General features: G+C 44.6%; 1 protein-coding gene across 1 annotated transcript in view; it reads right to left on the reverse strand.

The window, feature by feature from the left end:
* The window catches only part of LOC119927009 (vomeronasal type-2 receptor 1-like), a 54,934-nt gene that overhangs the window by 22,877 nt on the left and 13,941 nt on the right, over positions 1 to 18,116 (reverse strand). Inside the window, exons 4-5 of the mRNA XM_038745533.1 lie at positions 13,900 to 14,069; positions 4,894 to 5,185 (exon numbers count right to left, since the gene is read on the reverse strand). Of these exons, the coding sequence (XP_038601461.1) occupies positions 4,894 to 5,185; positions 13,900 to 14,069 (462 nt within the window). The remainder of the gene's footprint in view (positions 1 to 4,893; positions 5,186 to 13,899; positions 14,070 to 18,116) is intronic.

Here is an 18,116-nt window from a genome sequence, read left to right on the forward strand (position 1 = left end):
AGAACTGAACCTTGGGGAACCCCCACAGTAAGGGGATGGGAGGGGGAGGAGGAGCCTGCAAAAGTGACTGAGAATGAATGACCGGAGAGATAAGAGGAGAACCAGGAGAGGGCAGAGTCTGTGAAGCCAAGGTCGGATAGCGTGTTGAGGAGAAGGGGGTGGTCCACAGTGTCGAAGGCAGCTGAGAGGTCGAGGAGGATTAGGATAGAGTATGAGCCATTGGATTTGGCAAGCAGGAGGTCATTGGTGACCTTTGAGAGGGGAGTTTCCATGGAATGTAGGGGACGGAAGCCAGACTGGAGGGGGTCGAGGAGAGAGTTGGTGTTGAGGAATTCGAGGCAGCGTGTGTAGACAACTCGTTCAAGGAGTTTGGAAAGGAATAGTAGGAGGGAGATGGGGCGATAACTAGAAGGTGAGGTGGGGTCGAGAGAGGGGTTTTTTAGGATGGGAGAGACATGGGCATGTTTGAAGGCAGAGGGGAAGAAACCAATGGAGAGTGAGTGGTTGAAGATGGAAGTTAAGGAGGGAAGAAGGGATGGAGCAAGAGATTTCATGAGATGAGAGGGAATGGGGTCGGAAGCACAGGTGGCCGGAGTAGCACTTGAGAGGAGGGAGGAGAGCTCTTCTGAGGATACCGCTGGGAAGGATGGGAGAGTAGCAGAGAGTATTGAGAGCCGAGGGGTTGGAGAAGTGGGGGGAGTGACTTTGGGGAGGTCGGACCTGATGGATTTAATTTTGTTAATGAAGTAGGAGGCCAGATCATTGGGGTTGAGGGAAGGAGGAGGGGGAGAAACCGGGGGCCTGAGAAGGAAGTTAAATGTACAGAAGAGCTGGCAGGGATGATGGGCATGGGTGTCAATAAAGGAGGAGAAATAGTTTTGTCTGGCAGAGGAGAGGGCTGAGTTAAGGCAGGAAAGGATAAACTTGAAGTGAACGGGGTTGGCATGGTGTTTAGACTTTCGCCAGCAGCGTTCGGCAGCTCGAGCTTAAGAGTGAAGGAGGCGGATGGTGGCAGGGATCCAGGGCTGTGGGTTAGTGGTATGAGAGCGGTGAAGGGAAAGGGGAGTGAGGGAGTCTAGTTGAGTAGAAAGGGTAGAGTTGAGAGCAGTAATCTGATCATCAAGACTGGGTAGAGAGGAGAGGGAGGTGAGGTGGGGTGTGAGGTGCTCAGAAAGATGGATGGGGTCAAGAGAGAGGAGATCTCGATGAGGGAGTAATATGGATTTACAGGGGAAAGGAGTGTGAGTGAGGAGGCAGGTGAGAAGATTATGATCAGAGAGAAGGATTTCAGAGTTGGTGAGGGTGGACACAGTGTGGCGGTAGGAGATGATGAGGTCGAGGCTATGACCAAGTTGGTGAGTGGGTGAGGTGGGGTGGAGCTAGAGGTTGGCAGCATCAAGGAGAGATAGGAGGCGGGCGGCAGAGGAGTCATCAGGGATATCCACGTGGATGTTGAAGTCTCCGAGGATCAGAGTGGGCATGGAGAAGGAGAGAAGGAAGGTGAGGAAGGGGTCAAAGTCGTTAAAGAAGTTGGAGGTGGGGCCGGTAGATGAGGGCTACAGGAATCTGGAGGGGGTGGTAGAGGCGAATATGTGGGCTTCAAAGGAAGAAAAGGAAAGGGAAGGGGGAGGAGGGATAGTGCGAAAGTGACATGGGGGGGCGGGAAGGAAACCGACACCTCCTCCTTTTCCAGTGAGTCTGGGGGAATGGGAGAAGAAGAAGAGGCCTCCACTGGAGAGAGCAGCAGAAGAGACCGAGTCGTCCGGAGACAACCATGTTTCAGTTAGGGCAAGGAGGAGTAGAGAGCTGGAAAGGAATAGGTCCAGGATGAAAGGGAGCTTACTTAGAACGGAGCGGGGGTTCCAGAGACCACACTTGGCAGTAGCTGCCGAGGGGGGGAGGGAGGGGGAAGGGTGCGAGGGGTGGGGAGGGTTTGGATTGGGATGAGTTGGCGGGGGCCTGGGCGGGGAGAGTGGGAAGAGGTTACCATTACTGCTACTGGTCTTACTACTACTGCTGTAACTTCTACTCCTATTACTACTGTTAGTAGTACTACTGTTACCAAGAGAATCAATCAATCAATCAATCAATCAATCAATCGTATTTATTGAGCGCTTACTATGTGCAGAGCACTGTACTAAGCGCTTGGGAAGTACAAATTGGCATCACATAGAGACAGTCCCTACCCAACAGTGGGCTCACAGTCTAAAAGGGGGAGACAGAGAACAGAACCAAACATACCAACAAAATAAAATAAGTAGGATAGAAATGTACAAGTAAAATAAATAAATAAATAAATAGAGTAATAAATATGTACAACCGTATATACGTATATACAGGTGCTGTGGGGAAGGGAAGGAGGTAAGACGGGGGGATGGAGAGGGGGACGAGGGGGAGAGGAAAGAAGGGGCTCAGTCTGGGAAGGCCTCCTGGAGGAGGTGAGCTCTCAGCAGGGCCTTGAAGGGAGGAAGAGAGCTAGCTTGGCGGATGGGCAGAGGGAGGGCATTCCAGGCCCGGGGGATGACGTGGGCCGGGGGTCGATGGCGGGACAGGCGAGAGCGAGGTACAGTGAGGAGATTAGTGGTGGAGGAGCGGAGGGTGCGGGCTGGGCTGGAGAAGGACAGAAGGGAGGTGAGGTAGGAGGGGGCGAGGTGATGGACAGCCTTGAAGCCCAGGGTGAGAAGCAGCATGGCTCAGTGGAAAGAGCCCGGGCTTTGGAGTCAGAGGTCATGGGTTCAAATCCCGGCTCCGCCAATTGTCAGCCGTGTGACTTTGGGCAGGTCACTTCACTTCTCTGGGCCTCAGTTACCTCATCTGTCAAATGGGGATTAAGACTGTGCGCCCCACGTGGGACAACCTGATCAACTTGTAACCTCCCCAGCACTTAGAACAGTGCTTTGCACATAGTAAGTGCTTAATAAATGCCATCATTATTATTATTATTACTACAACCGCTACTTTTATTACTAGTACTATTGTTACTACTGCTACTGCTACTGCTGTAACTACTACTACTATTGTTATTACTAGTACTGCCCTTACTATTGCTATGATTAGTAGTGCTGTTGCTACTACTCCTGCTATTGCTATTACTAATACTACTGCTATTACTGTAACTAATCGTGGCATAGCGGAAAGAGCCCAGGCTTGGGAGTCAGAGGTCATGGGTTCTAATTCCCCCTCTGCCACTTGTCAGCTATGTGACTTTGGACAAGTCTTTGGGTAAGTCACTTAACTTCTCTGGGCCTCAGTTACCTCATCTGTAAAATGGGGATGAAGACTGTGAGCCCCACGTGGGACAACCTGATCACCTTGTATCCTCCCCAGCACTCAGAACAGTGCTTGGCACATAATAAGTGCTTAACAAATGCTATCATTATTATTATTATCATTACTACTACTGCTACTGCGTAACTACTACTACTACTGGGATGCAGCGTGGCTCAGTGGAAAGAGCCCGGGCTTGGGAGTCAGAGGTCATGGGTTCAAATCCCAGCCCTGCCAATTGTCAGCTGTGTGACTTTGGGCAAGTCGCTTAACTTCTCTGTGCCTCAGTTACCTCATCTGTAAAACGGGGATGAAGACTGTGAGCCCCACGTGGGACAACCTGATCACCTTGTACCGTCCCCAGTGCTTAGAACAGTGCTTTGCACATAGTAAACGCCTAATAAATGCCATTATTATTATTATTATTACTATTGTTATTACTAGTACTGCTCTTACTACTACTCCTGCCACTGTTATTACTAGTACTACTGCTATCACTGTAACTACTATTACTATTATTATTACTAGTACTACTGTTACTACTATCACTACTGCTATTAGAGAAGCAGCGTGGCTCAGTGGAAAGAGCACGGGCTTTGAAGTCTGAGGTCATGGGTTCAAATTCCGCCTCCGCCAATTGTCAGCTGTGTGACTTTGGGCAAGTCACTTAACTTCTCTGGGCCTCAGTTACCTCATCTGTAAAATGAGGATTAAGACTGTGAGCCCCCTGTGGGACAACCTGATCACCTTGTAACCTCCCCAGTGCTTAGAACAGTGCTTTGCACATAGTAAGCGCTTAATAAATGCCATTATTATTATTATTATTACTATTGTTATTACTAGTACTGCTCTTACTACTTCCTGCTACTGTTATTACTAGTACTACTGCTATTACTGTAACTACTATTACTATTATCATTACTAGTACTACTGTTACTACTATCACTACTGCTATTACAGAAGCAGTGTGGCTCACTGGAAAGAGCACGGGCTTTGAAGTCAGAGGTCATGGGTTCAAATTCCGGCTCCGCCAATTGTCAGCTGTGTGACTTTGGGCAAGTCACTTAACTTCTCTGTGCCTCAGTTCCCTCATCTGGAAAATGGGGATTAAGACTGTGAGCCCCCCCAGGGGACAACCTGATCACCTTGTAACCTCCCCAGCGCTTAGAACAGTGCTTTGCACATAGTAAGCACTTAATAAATGTCATCATCATCATTATTATTATATTACTAGCACTATTGTTACTACTGCTACTACTGCTGCTGTAATTACTACTACTATTGTTATTGCTAGTATTGCTCTTACTACTACTCCTGCTACTGTTATTACTAGTACTACAGCTACTACTGCAACTACTACTACTATTATTATTACTAGTACTATTCATTCATTCATTCAATCCTATTTATTGAGTGCTTACTATGTGCAGAGCACTGTACTAAGGGCTTGCAAAGTACAATTCAGCAACAGATGGAGACGGTCCCTACCCAACAACGGGCTCACAGTCTAAAAAGGGGAGACAGACAACAAAACAAAACATGCAGACCGGTGTCATAATCGTCAGAACTAATAGAATTAAAGCCCACTTTTGTGTTCCAACCTAAATCCATCAAACTTTGCAATACCTGAGCAAGGTAATAGAGGCCTAGGATTCGTGAAGAGGCCACCGAGAGCGCCGACCCTCCGGCCCCGACAATCCCGGCCAGAGGTGCCCCGGCGCTGCACCGAAAGTTGGGTTTTGTCTCATCCTGGCCCGTCAGGAACCACAGGGTCCCCTCCACCGTTTTGGGGATGGTGAAGCACGTGTCGAAGATCTGGTAACCCAGGGTGATGTTGGGAAGGATGTCCTTTCTCTCATTGATCTCATGGATCGTATGGATCATGGCCTTGGTCCAGCGGAAACCGCGGAAGTTAAACCTGAAAAGGAAAGAAATTGCTCCAGGCATGAGCTAATAATACTAATGATAATAAAAACTGCGGTATTTATCATCAATCGTATTTATTGAGCGCTTACTCTGTGCAGAGCACTGTACTAAGCGCTTATGAAGTTCTTACTATTCTCCAAGCGCTATAGTAAGTGCTGAGGGAGTGATACTGAGTTGTGGGGGAGATGCGTGCTGGGGAAGATGCAAAATAATCAAGACCCACAAGGGGCTCGCAGTTTAAATAGGAAGGAGAAGAGGTACTGAATCCCCGTTTTGCAGATGGAGGACTTGAGGCACAGAGAATTTAAGAGGCTTGCCCAGGGTCACACAGCAGGCAAGTGGCGGAGCTGAGATTAGAACTCAGGTCCTCTGATTCCCAGGCCTTTCCTTTCGATCTGGCCGATTCTCAAGAGCTGGGTAAATGGTCTGTTCTGAAAATGCAGTTTGTTTCTCTCTGTAGATCAAAAGCTCCCCCTGGAGAACGAAAGTGCCTTTCAGGCAAAGATCACATCTAATAACTCCATTATATTGTACCCAAGTGCTCCGTATATAATAAGGGCTCAGTACATTCTACCGATTCATTGATCGGTTGATTAATTGATTATTTGACTGTCAGTGTCATTTTATCTTTGGGCCAGGCTTGCTCCATAATATGGCCAGACCCTGCCATCCTAAAGATCATGGAGCAAAAGAGGGGCTTTCAGAAGAGAATAATAGCTGTGACATTAGTTAGGCACTTACTCTGTGCCAAGCATGCTACTGTGCCAAGCACGCACCTGCAAAATGGGGATTAAGACTGTGAGCCCCACATGGGACAATATCTGATTACCTTGTAACCTCCCCAGCACTTAGAACAGTGCTTTGCACATAGTAAGTGCTTAATAAATGCCATTATTACTAAGCACTGGGGTAGCTAAAAGACAATCAGAGCAGACATGATCCTTGTCTCACTTGGGACTCAAAGTATAAGTAGGAGGGAGAGCAGATATTGAATCCCCAATTTACAGGTGAGGAAACTGAGGCAGGACTTGCCAGGGTGTCTCACGGTAAGGGTGAGATAGAGCTGGGATGAGAACCTAGGTCTCTTGAGTCCCAGACCCATGCTTTTTCTACTAGGTCATTTTGCTTTGAAAAGAAACAGTCCCTGTTTCACTCCAATCCATCAATCAATCGTATTTATTGAGGACTTACTGTATGCAGAGCACTTTACTAAGTGTTTGGAAGAATACAATATAACAATAAACATACATATTCCCTGCCCACAACAAGCCTACGGTCTAGAGGCAGGGACAAACATTAATGTAAATAAATAAAATTCAGATATGTACATAAGTGCTGTTGGGCTGGGAGGGGGGATGAACAAAGGGAGCAGTTCAGGGAGACACAGAAGGAACTGGAAGAAAAGGAAAAGAGGGCAGAGTCGGGGAAAGCCTCTTGGAGGAGACGGGCCTTCAATAAGGCTTTGAAAGAGGGGAGAGTCATTGTCTGTCAGATATGAGGAAAGAGGGCATTTCAGGCCAGAGGCAGGATGGGTGAGAGAGGTTGGCAGCGAGAGAGAGGAGATGAGATATAGTGAGAAGGTGAAAATTAGAAGAGTGAAGTCTGTGGGCTGGGTTGTAGTAGGAGATTAGAGGTAGGTGGATATTTCCAGAGGCCCTGAGGCAGGGCTCCAGTCGGGAGTCCTTCTTTTTCCTGCTTCAGCTGCTGGAATACGGCTATTGGCAACTCCATCAGCCCCACGGCTACATCCTTCCTGTGGGAGGAGAACGGTCTCTTCCGTCCCACTCTGGGGAGACCCACCGGCTCCGGCCAGATCCCCTCAGACCAGCACAGTTTTGAGCATCATAGAGAAGCAGTGTGGCTTAGTGGCAAGAGCCCGGGCTTGGGAGTCAGGCGTCGTGGTTTCTAATCGCGGCTCGGCCACTCGTCAGCTGTGTGACTTTGGGCAAGTCACTTAACTTCTCTGGGCCTCAGTTACCTTATCTGTCAAATGGGGATTAAGACTGTGAGCCCCACGTGGGACAACCTGATCACCTTGAATCCCCCCACCCCACAGCACTTAGAACAGCACGTCGCACATAGTAAGCGCTTAACAAATACCATCATTATTATCCTGCACTTCTGGCCAGAAACATAAGCTAGTTGTGGGCAGGGAATGTGTCTGTTATATTGTTGTATTATATTTTCCAAGTGCTTAGTACACTGCTCTCCACACGGTAAGCACTCAATAAGTACAACTGACTGATTGATTTTGCCGAAGCTCGCTGGTTACAGTCTACGTCTTTTATGACCCCTCCCACACATGGATCGATGAGGCATAAAAAAGAGTTGGTTCCTGTCAGCGAAACTTCGGGTGTAAGCTCAGAAAGTCCACAAGAGAAGGGGTGGGGGTGAGATCTTCTCCCATGAGCAATTCTAGGGGATGATCTAGTGCACCCCTAAAAACTACAAAGGAAGAATTAAGATCAATACTCGTCGTTTCACTTTCCTGTATTCAAGGAGAAATATTTCAATCAGTTGATCAATCGTATTTATTGAGCGCTCACTGCATGCAGAGCACTGTACTGAGAGCGTGGGAGAGTACACTATAAAGATATAGCAGAACTGGTTGACACATTCCCTGCCCATAATGAGCTTACAGTCTAGACGAATATTTGATGGGGAACACCCACTGGGAAATAAAGATTATAGCAATAAAATCTAGAAAGACAGAGTTCCTTCTGGAGGTGAACCATGAGGAGAGGAGAGAAGCTGTCTTGAGCTATACAGGTACTGATTATGGTATTGACTCTCTCTGCCCATTATGGGATTTTAATGATTTCAGTGCTTAGAACAGTGCTTTGCACATAGTAAGCACTTAATAAATGCCATGATTATTATTATTTCCCTCCAAAAAGAGATTGCTGTCCAGCCTCTGGCAACAAGGTGTTCTTTGGTTATTTGCTATTTATTAACTGCTTACTATATGCTAAGCAATGTGCAAAGAATAGTTACAAAATGCAGTCACAGTTTCCGTCTTACTGGGGATTTACAATCTAAGCAATAGGAGGAGAGCAGGTAACATCCATATTTCGCAAGTGCCTGAGCCTGCTAATATTTCCAAAGTCATCCCATCCTGTAACTCGCAGTTTCATTGCTTGAAACTGAAGTTTCCAGCTTGTAACTCAGTGGTATAGAGGATGTATTCAGTTTTATTTTCCCTGAAAAAGAAGTAGGTTTTTTTTTGTGTGTGTATGGGGGGCGGGTGGGGAATTGGGGAAAAATGAAAGAGAACAATGGGAAAGAAAATTCTATTCTTAAGGTTTGGCATTCCTGATGCCCAGCATTGGGCAAGAATGCTAACTGAAATATATGAGTCAGGTGACAGGTTTCGGGTGGGGAATCTGAATGTGAATTGCAGACCCTACTAGCAGTAGGGATCGAAGGTAGTACAGTGCTCGACACACAATAAGTTCTCATTAAATGCCATTGATTGATTGATTGATTGACAGGGAAGGGCAGTCAATGATGGAGCAGTTCCCCTAGGCCCTGTCCCTTGCTCCATGATTATGACATCATTTGATCAGTGTGGCCTAGTGGTTAGAGCATGGGCCTGGGAATCCGAAGGATCTGAGTTCTAAACCCAGCTCTGCCACTGGCCAGCTGTGTGACCTTGGGCAAGTCACTTGACTTCTCTGTGCCTCAGTTACCTCATCTTTAAAATGGGGATTAAGACTGTGAGCCCCACATGGGACAGCCTGATTACCTTGTATCTACCCCAGCACTTAGAACAGTGCTCGGGACACAGAAAGTGCGTAACAAATGCCAAAATCATTATTATTGTTATTAGTAGTAATTATAATATTATAGTATATTATAGTATAGTAGTTAATTATACTATATTATTAGTAATTGATATTAGTAATTATAATATTATAAAACAGGGAGCCCCATGTGGGACAGAGTCTATGTCCAACCCAATCACCTTGGATCTACTCCAGCGCTTAGTACAGTGCCTGTCCCATAGTAAGCACTTAACAAATACCATTATTAATATCAAATCCCTTCACCTCCTTTTCCCAGCCTGTGAGGAGAGTCTGCCTGCCTGCCAGGGGTGGGACTACTTCGGTGGAGCCCTGAGGCAGAGCCGTGGCTTGGCAACTCTTCCTTCATTGAAGATCTGAGTGTGGCAGGAGGTGAAAGCTCTCAGGGGCTCCAGAGAGATAGCAAGCGCTCAGTAAATATGATTTAATGAATGACTATGCATGAGGGAGGGGCTGCAGTAAGAGGTGTATTCCAAGTCCCAAAGGTTTTTTCTGCCCGGAGCTGTGGGGGTTGACTTGGGGAATCTTTTTTTTTATGGTACTTGTTAAGCACTTACTATGTACTAGGCACTGTTCTGAAGTCCCTGTTTGGAGCTAGAGGCAACCAGACTCTTACCAGACCTTCTACTCTACACTTTTATCTTTTCCAAGAGGCGGGTTGACTCTCCTGGGACCCCTTTTAGTTGTTGATTGCTATTACCCCTCCACTTCCTCCTCCTCCTCAATATTATAACTATTTCCTCCTCTTCCTCCTCCTCAGTCCCTCATCATAGCCTCTGGATGTTCTAAAGAGATGAGGGGCTGTAAGCACTTTTCTCTTTCAGCAGCACGGAAACCTGGAAAAAATCAATCAATCAATCAGTGAGACCCCTTTTAGTTGTTGATTGCTATTACCCCTCCACTTCCTCCTCCTCCTCAATATTATAACTATTTCTTCCTCCTTCTCTTCCTCCTCCTCCTCAGTCCCTCATCATAGCCTCTGGGTGTTCTAAAGAGATGAGGGGCTGTGAGCACTTTTCTCTTTCAGCAGCACAGAAACCTGGAAAAAAACCAATCAATCAGTGGTATTTATTGAGCACTTACTGTATGCCCAGCACCGAACAACATGCTAGGGAAAGTAATAAGAATAAAGATAATTGGAGTATTTGTTAAGTGCTTACTATGTGTCAAGCTTTGGACTAAGTGGTGGGAGACAAGATACTTAAAACCCATATGAGCTCACCTTTTAAATAGGAGGGAGAATAGGTATTGAATCCCTTCCCCTCCCCACAGAACTTGTATATATTTGTACAGATTTATTGCTCTATTTATTTTACTTGTACATATTTAGTACTCTATTTTGTTAATGATGTGCATGTAGCTATAATTCTATTTGTTCTGATAATTTGACATCTGTCTATATGTTTTGTTTTGTTGTCTGTCTCCCCCTTCTAGACTGTGAGCCCGTTATTGGGTAGGGACTGTCTCTATATGTTGCCGACTTGTACTTCCCAAGCCCTTAGTACAGTGCTCTGCACACAGTAAGCGCACAATAAGTATGATTGAATGAGTGAATGAATGAATGAATCCTCATTATGCAGAGGAGGGAACTGAGGCAAAGAGGAAGGGAAATGACTTGCCCAAGGTCACACAGCAGACAGGTGACAGAGTCAGGATTAGAACCCCGGTCCTTCTGACTCCCAAGCCCTGTACTCTTCCCCAGAAGGGAAGTCTGGAAGTCAAAAGGACCGGGGCTCTAATCCTAGCTCTACCACTTGTCTGCTGTGTAAACCTCAGCCAAGTCACTTCACTTCTCTGTGCCTCAGTTCCCTCATCTGTAAAATGGGGATTAATACTGGGAGCACCATTTGGGACATGGACTGTGTCCAACCTGATTAGCTTGTACCTAACCTACTGCTTAGTACAGTGCTTGAACTTGGATTTGTGCCCATTATTCACCCTGCCCTCAAACTCACAGCACTTAAGTCCATATATGTACATTATTTTTTATTAATGTCTATCTCCTCCTCTAGGCTGTAAGCTCCTTGTGGGCAAGGAACATGTCAACGAACTCCTGTACTCTCCCAAGTTCATAGTACAGTGCTCTAGACACAGTAAGCACTCAATAAATGCCATTGATTGATTGATACAGTGCCTGGTACATAGAAAGGGCTTAACAAATGCCATTAAAAAAAATACAATATGATAGAGTTTGGTAGACATGATCTCTGCCCACAAGGAGTTTACAGTCAACAGGGGAAGACAGGCATTAAAATAAATCACAGAGAGAGCACGGGCTTTGGAGTCAGACTTCATGGGTTCAAATCCCAGCTCTGCCAACTGTCAGCTGTGTGACTTTGGGCAAATCACTTAACTTCTCTGGGCCTCAGTTACCTCTTCTGTAAAATGAGGATGAAGACTGTGAGCCTCCTGTGGGACAACCTGATCACCTTGTAACCTCCCCAGCACTTAGAACAGTGCTTTGCACATAGTAAGCGCTTAATAAATACCATTATTATTATTATTTTAGAGGAAATAGGAGAGTATAAAGATATTTCAATAAATGTTGTGGGGTTTACAGATATTTATATAAGTGCTATGGGGCTGGGGTGAATATCAAAGAGCTTCAGGAAAATAAAGGAAAAAAAGCATGGAAATTTTGTGTGTGTGTGTGTGCATGTATTTAAAAAAAATTGTGTCCTCTTGACTAAAAACATAAGAACATAAACAATGTCATGATCAGTCAGACCAATAGACCATCTGGCCTAGTATTTAGTTGCAGACCATGACACGAAAGAATAACCTTCATTACCTCCAGCTGCTGGAAATGAAGACATAGATATCGGCCTGGCCATTCTTTCTTTCGGAGAGGGAAATTCCACCACATTACGATACATGAATTAAGGAGAAATGGTAGAACAAACTTCTGCTTGGCCCCTCTAGACAGTAAGCTCCTTGTAGGCAGAGAACATATCTATAAAATCTTTTGTATTGTACTTCCCCAAGCACATAGTACAGTGGTCTGCACACAGTAAATGCTCAATAATTAGCATTGATTGATCGATTTCAGCGTTCTCCAGGGTCAACAAGATCCTCTCCCTTTCCAGCCCCCTTCTATTCCTGTCTGTGGGATTTCACCGACACTCAAAAACAGTAGAGTCAAGAAAAACAAAAGGAAATGCTTCATCAGAATAGCAGGTCTGTTTGGAAATCATGTGCACAGGAAGTCAAACAAGCAAAAAACATCAGTAGATTCAAGAAGGTTTTGGATAATCTCACACTGAGATGTTAGAGACAAATGTTTAGGGCTGTTGGAGGGAAGGAAGAGGGCTATTACAAGTCACTTCCCTAATTTACAAAGATGAATGTCAAAGAAGACAACTAACAGACTGTTTTGCCAAGTATCCTGAAGCGCTCTTGTCATAGACAGGCTACTAAGATGGAAGATCCACTGGTGTGATTCAGTAGGCTACTCATGACGTGTTTTAAGAACAGGTTGGGAAGGGGAGGAGGACGTCTTTGAATTGGCTGTGAAAGAAGGAACCCCAGTGAGATTGGGAAAGCTTCTCAAAGGCAGACCCTATAAACAACATTCACTATAAACAGGGTTTTGAATGGCCCTGACGTCCGGCCACTCTTGTAAATGTGAACGTAAAGCAGCCCCAAGACAGTCTGCTGATTTAGAAAAAAAAAAAAGGAAGACATGCCTAGAATCAGAATGTGTAGATAATAGTAGCCTGCCTATCCACTGAATGACCTTCCGAAGAAAAGGAAATATTGAGTCGCTGGACCGAAATATTAGGATAGTCAAGCAAGTCATTGCTCCAGTCACATAATTATTGAAAACTAAAAACTGAGCGTAGTACAATCCGTTCTGCCAGGTTCTACAAATTGTTTAGAATGGGTTTCTATCTGAAAGAGCAAATGTGCATTTATTCTTTCTCCCAGGAAAACCCTTCAGAATTTCCGGTAGGACATTTGAAAAGATTAGTATATTCATTTCATTTATACATGTTTAGAGTGTTTTGTTCTTTCACTGAATCTTTCCAGTAGGACAATTGAAAAGATTAATATATTCATTTCATTTATACACGTTTAGAGTGTTTTGTTCTGAATCTTTGTTTTTCATTTCAAGTGACTGAGGATTTGCAAACCTTAAAGGAACAACAAGAAGCCAGCACACCCTCAGGTGATCTTGGTTAATGATTTCATTCTTCCTTCTTGAGGCTAACTTCGCTTTGCCCAGGTGAAAAAGAAAATGAATAGAGACTCCAATAAAGTTTGAAAGAGGCTCGCTATAGCTACATCTATTAATCGATGTTTTGAAATATGCTTAGGAGGAATAGAATTTAAGCCATGTTTCTAAAATAAACTATAGGGGAGGAAAAGAAAAGGTCTTTACAGGGACCAAGACTCATCTCCTAAAATCCTTTAGAAAAGATGTTAATACAATTAAAATGCCATAGTGTGAAAACCTGTCGCATTTCAAGAAAATCATACTTTTGTTGTCTGAGTATAGAAAACAAGAAAATTCCATTTATCAATCAGTGAAAATTTACTGTGCTCAGAACACGATACTAAGCACTTGGGAAAGTATAATACAAATCGAGTAGGTAGACTCCATTCCTGCCCATTAGGAATTCAAATCAACAATATTAAGATAACCAAATTCTGAGCATGCTCTCTACTGTCAAACAAGGAATTGGATTTCCAGAATGAACCTTCTTTGATCATTGCCAAAGCTGTAAACTCAGAAAATCTCATCCAAACAAGATTTGCAGAAAAGACAGATTTTTCATTATTTTCATTCCAGGGAGAGCCGGAACGTTCAAGTTCAACGTGGCAGCACTGGCGTGAAGCAGGGCTATCCAATTTTCCAAGCAACCTGTGCTGTAGGAAGGCCATGAGAAAGAGAAAGTCTTACCCTTCACATTTTGCCGAAACTGGCTCCAAAATAGACTCGTTTTCTGGGATCGTCCTGGAGTGAATCGGGAACATTCCTCCAATAATGAGCGAGTGGTTGGTCGATTCTGTGTACCCTTGTAAATCAAACTTCTGCAGCAGCCTGCATGTCTCCTCTCCTTCCACGGGCTTCTGGGTGAGCAGTAAAAAAGGAAGGAGCCCCAGAATCAGATAGAATCTTTGATGATGATCCATTTGAGGAAAATCATTTATGTATTCTCTGCAAGGGTTTGTGAAGCTCTTTGATATAACCTTTTACTCAGTAGTCCGTGGATGGGGTGTGAACTCCCCAGAGATTCGGCTCGGCATAATTGTACACCTCAATCAATCACAAATCCTGTGGCTTTGTAAGTGGAACAGGCAGAGGAATCGAGTTAATGATTTGGAAGCTATCCCATGAAACTTTGATCCGTACTTAGCGATAGATGGGCAAAGATCATGGGGATTTTCAGGTTATTGATAGGAAATGCCTTCCTTGAATGGACATCTGCACAGAGTAAGTGCTCAATAAATATGACTGAATGAATCCATTCTCTACTCTGGCCGACTGAGGTTGCCCTCTGTGAGGAAAAAAGTCACCATCTCTTGAGTTTTCCTGCCGCAGAGGAGATGAGAACCTGATGTGGTATAATAATGTCACAAGACGCTGCCTCTGAGTGGCTTTCCCAAGCACAGTTTCCTTAGAGAGTCTTCAGGAATCCCTGGCCAACTATGTGAGGTTCGACAACTCCAACACAGGATGCTACTGTTCAGCCTGTGGCCCACTCTGTGCAACGTGTTTGCATTTACTTTGAAGAGAGATGTTGACAGCTTTTACTCAAGAAAAGGCTCTGATCCTCAGGGAATTTAGCCCCAGCTGCTCTCTAGGTACATTTCAGAATGTAGTAACATCAAAACAAAGAGAAGCAGCACGGCTCAATGGAGAGAGCACGGGCTTTGGAGTCAGAGGTCATGGGTTCAAATCCCGACTCCGCCAATTGCCAGCTGTGTGACTTTGGACAAGCCACTTAACTTCTCTGTGCCCTCATCTGTAAAATGGGGATTAAGACTGTGAGCCCCACGTGGAACAACCTGATCACCTTGTATCCCCCCAGCGCTTAGAACAGTGCTTTGCGCATAGTAAGTGCTTAACAAATACCATTATTATTATTATTATTTATTATTACAATGAACAAGAAAGCAAATCAGCTGGAGTAACAATGCTTTTCACAACTATCTGGGAAGGAGTTTCTCTATGCCTCAGTTACCTCATCTGTAAAATGGGGATTAAAACTGTGGGCCCTATGTGGGACCTAATTATTTTGTAGCTACCTCAATGGTAAGAGCAGTGCTGAGCATATCGTAAGCACTTAAATGCCCCAGACTGCTCAGTCAAGAAATAATAATTATAATAATAACTGTGGCATTTGTTAAGCGCTTACTATGTGCTCAGCACTGCTCTTACCATTGAGGTAGCTACAAAATAATTCGGTCCCACATAGGGCCCACAGTTTTAATCCCCATTTTACAGATGAGGTAACTGAGGCATAGAGAAGTGAAATGACTTGCCCAAGCAGACATGTGGGAGAGCTGGAATTAGAACATAAATCCTCTGACTTTCGGGTCTGTGCTGTTTCCACTTGGCCATGCTGCTGCTCTGATGGTTTTACTGAACAACTCTCCAGGACCCCAGACTTTAAACATTCCAGTCTTTACTGGCTTTCCAGAACAACTCTCTAGAAACCCAGTCTAAAAACCTTCCTATATATGACAGGCTTTCCAGAAAAGTTAACCAGAAAGCCAGTTTAGAAGCATCCCTGTTGTGAGGTTTTCCAAGGCAGCTCTCTGGAATTGATATGCAATAAGCGCTTAACAAATGCCACAGTACAGTGCTCTGCACACAGTAAGCACTCAATAAATACGATTGATGATGATGATATGCAACCACCTTCTGAATCTTTCTCTTTGGTCTCTGTGACATCCAGTAATCAATCAGTTAATAATAATAATACTATTATTAATAATAATAATGGCATTTATTAAGTGCTTACTATGTGCAAAGCACTGGTCTAATCACTGAGCACTGTTCTAAGCGCTGCTGATGATGATTGCATTTGTTAAGTGCTTACTATGTGCAAAGCACTGTTCTAAGCGCTGGGGAGGCTACAAGGTGATCAGGTTGTCCCATGTGGGACTCACAGTCTTAATCCCCATTTTACAGATGAGGGAACTGAGGCCCAGAGAAGTTAAGTGACTTGCCCAAAGTCACACAGCTGACAATTGGCAGAGCCAGGATTTGAACCTATGACCTCTAACTCCGAAGCCCAGGCTCTTTCCACTGAGCCATGCTGCTTCAATCGCTCAGTGGTATTTATTGACCACTTACTATGTGCAGAGCACTATACTTAGCACTTGGGAAAGAACAGTACAACTTTCAGACGCATTTCCTGCCCATAATGAGTTTACAGTCTAGATGCAATAATTGTGGTATTTGTTAAGGGCTTACTATATGCCAAGAACTACACTAAGCAGTGGAGTAGTTATAAAATAATCAGGTCTTACATGGGGCCCATTGTTCAAGTAGGTGGGAGAACATTTATTAAATCTCCATTCAAGCAGCATGGCCTAATAGAGAGAGCCTGGGCTTGGGAGTCAGAAGGATCTGGATTCTAATCCTGACACCCCACTTAATGATAATAATAATAATGATGGTATTTGTTAAGTGCTTACTATGTGCCAAGCACTGTTCTAAGCACTGGGGGGATACAAGGTGATCAGGTTGTGTCACGTGGGGCTCACAGTCTTAATCCCCATTTTACAGATGAAGTAACTGAGGTACAGAGAAGTTAAGTGACTTGCCCAAAGTCACACAGCTGTCAAATGGCAGAGCCGGCATTAGAACTCTGGACCTCTGACTTCCAAGCCCGTGCTCTTTCCATTAAGCCACGCTGCTTCACATGTCTGCTGTGGGACCTTGGGCAAGTCACTTCACTTTTCCGTGCCTCAGTTGCCTCATCTGTAAAAACTGGGGATTAAGACTGAGCCCCATATGGGGCAGGGACTGCATCCAACCTGATAAGTTTGTATCTACCCTTGCTCTTAGTGCTGTGCCTGGCACATAGTAAACACTTAACAAACATCATTTTTTTTTATTTCAAATGAGGAGACTAAGGCCCAGAGAATTGAAGTGACTTGCCAAACATCACACAGAAGACAAGGAGTAGAGGTGAGATTAGAACCCCGATCTTTTCTTCTCCATGCCCATGTTCTTTCTACTAGGCCACACTGCTTCTAATTAGGCCATACTGCCTCTTAATTCTAACTCTAAGAGGAATCAAGATTAGATTTCTGGCTCAGAAACACCCCATCTAGGCTCAGTCCTCCTTAAAGGTCTAACTGTAGAACTGGGTTGGAAGCCCACCTTTAAAAAACTTTTATTATTTTCCCCTCATCTTAGTCTTTCCCAGGGTGCATTTATTTATTTATATTAATGTCTGTCTCCCCCCTAAGCTCATTGTGGGCAGAGAATGTGTCCATTTATTTTTGTACTGTGCTCTCCCAAGCACTTAGTACCACGTTCTGCACACAGTAAGCCCTCAATAAATACGATTGAGTGAATGAATGAATGAATGGATTGATGAATGAATGAATGAATGAGACAAGAAATGGCTTGGTTTTGCAAGTGTCTGGTGCTCTTTTGATCATGTTTCTCAGAGCTAACTGGCTACCTCAGTGATATAATCAAAGGTATTTGTTGAGTGTTTACTCTGTGCAGAGCATTGTACTAAGCACCTGGGAGAGTATATTCACTTCCATGGCTTCAACTACCATCCACTACGTGGATGATTCCCAAATCTACATCTCCAGCCCAGACTTCTCCCCTTCTCTGCAGTCTGGCATCCCCTCCTGCCTCCAGCACATCTCTACTTGGATGCCCCATCGACACCTCAAATTTAGCGTGTCCAAAACAGAACTCCTCATCTTCCCAGACCCTGACCTCCCCATGACTTTCCCATAACTGTAGACAAAACCACTATCCTCCCTGTCTCCCATACTCATGACCTTGGTGCTCTCCTCAATTCATCTCTCTCATTCAACCCATATATTTAGTCTGCTACCAAACCCTGTCAGTTGTACCCTTATAACATTTCTAGAATCTACCCTTTCATCTCCCTCTGGCCTGGAATTCCCTCTTCTTCC

This window comes from Tachyglossus aculeatus, chromosome 1, assembly GCF_015852505.1.
Source record: "Tachyglossus aculeatus isolate mTacAcu1 chromosome 1, mTacAcu1.pri, whole genome shotgun sequence".
Classification (NCBI taxonomy): domain Eukaryota; kingdom Metazoa; phylum Chordata; class Mammalia; order Monotremata; family Tachyglossidae; genus Tachyglossus; species Tachyglossus aculeatus.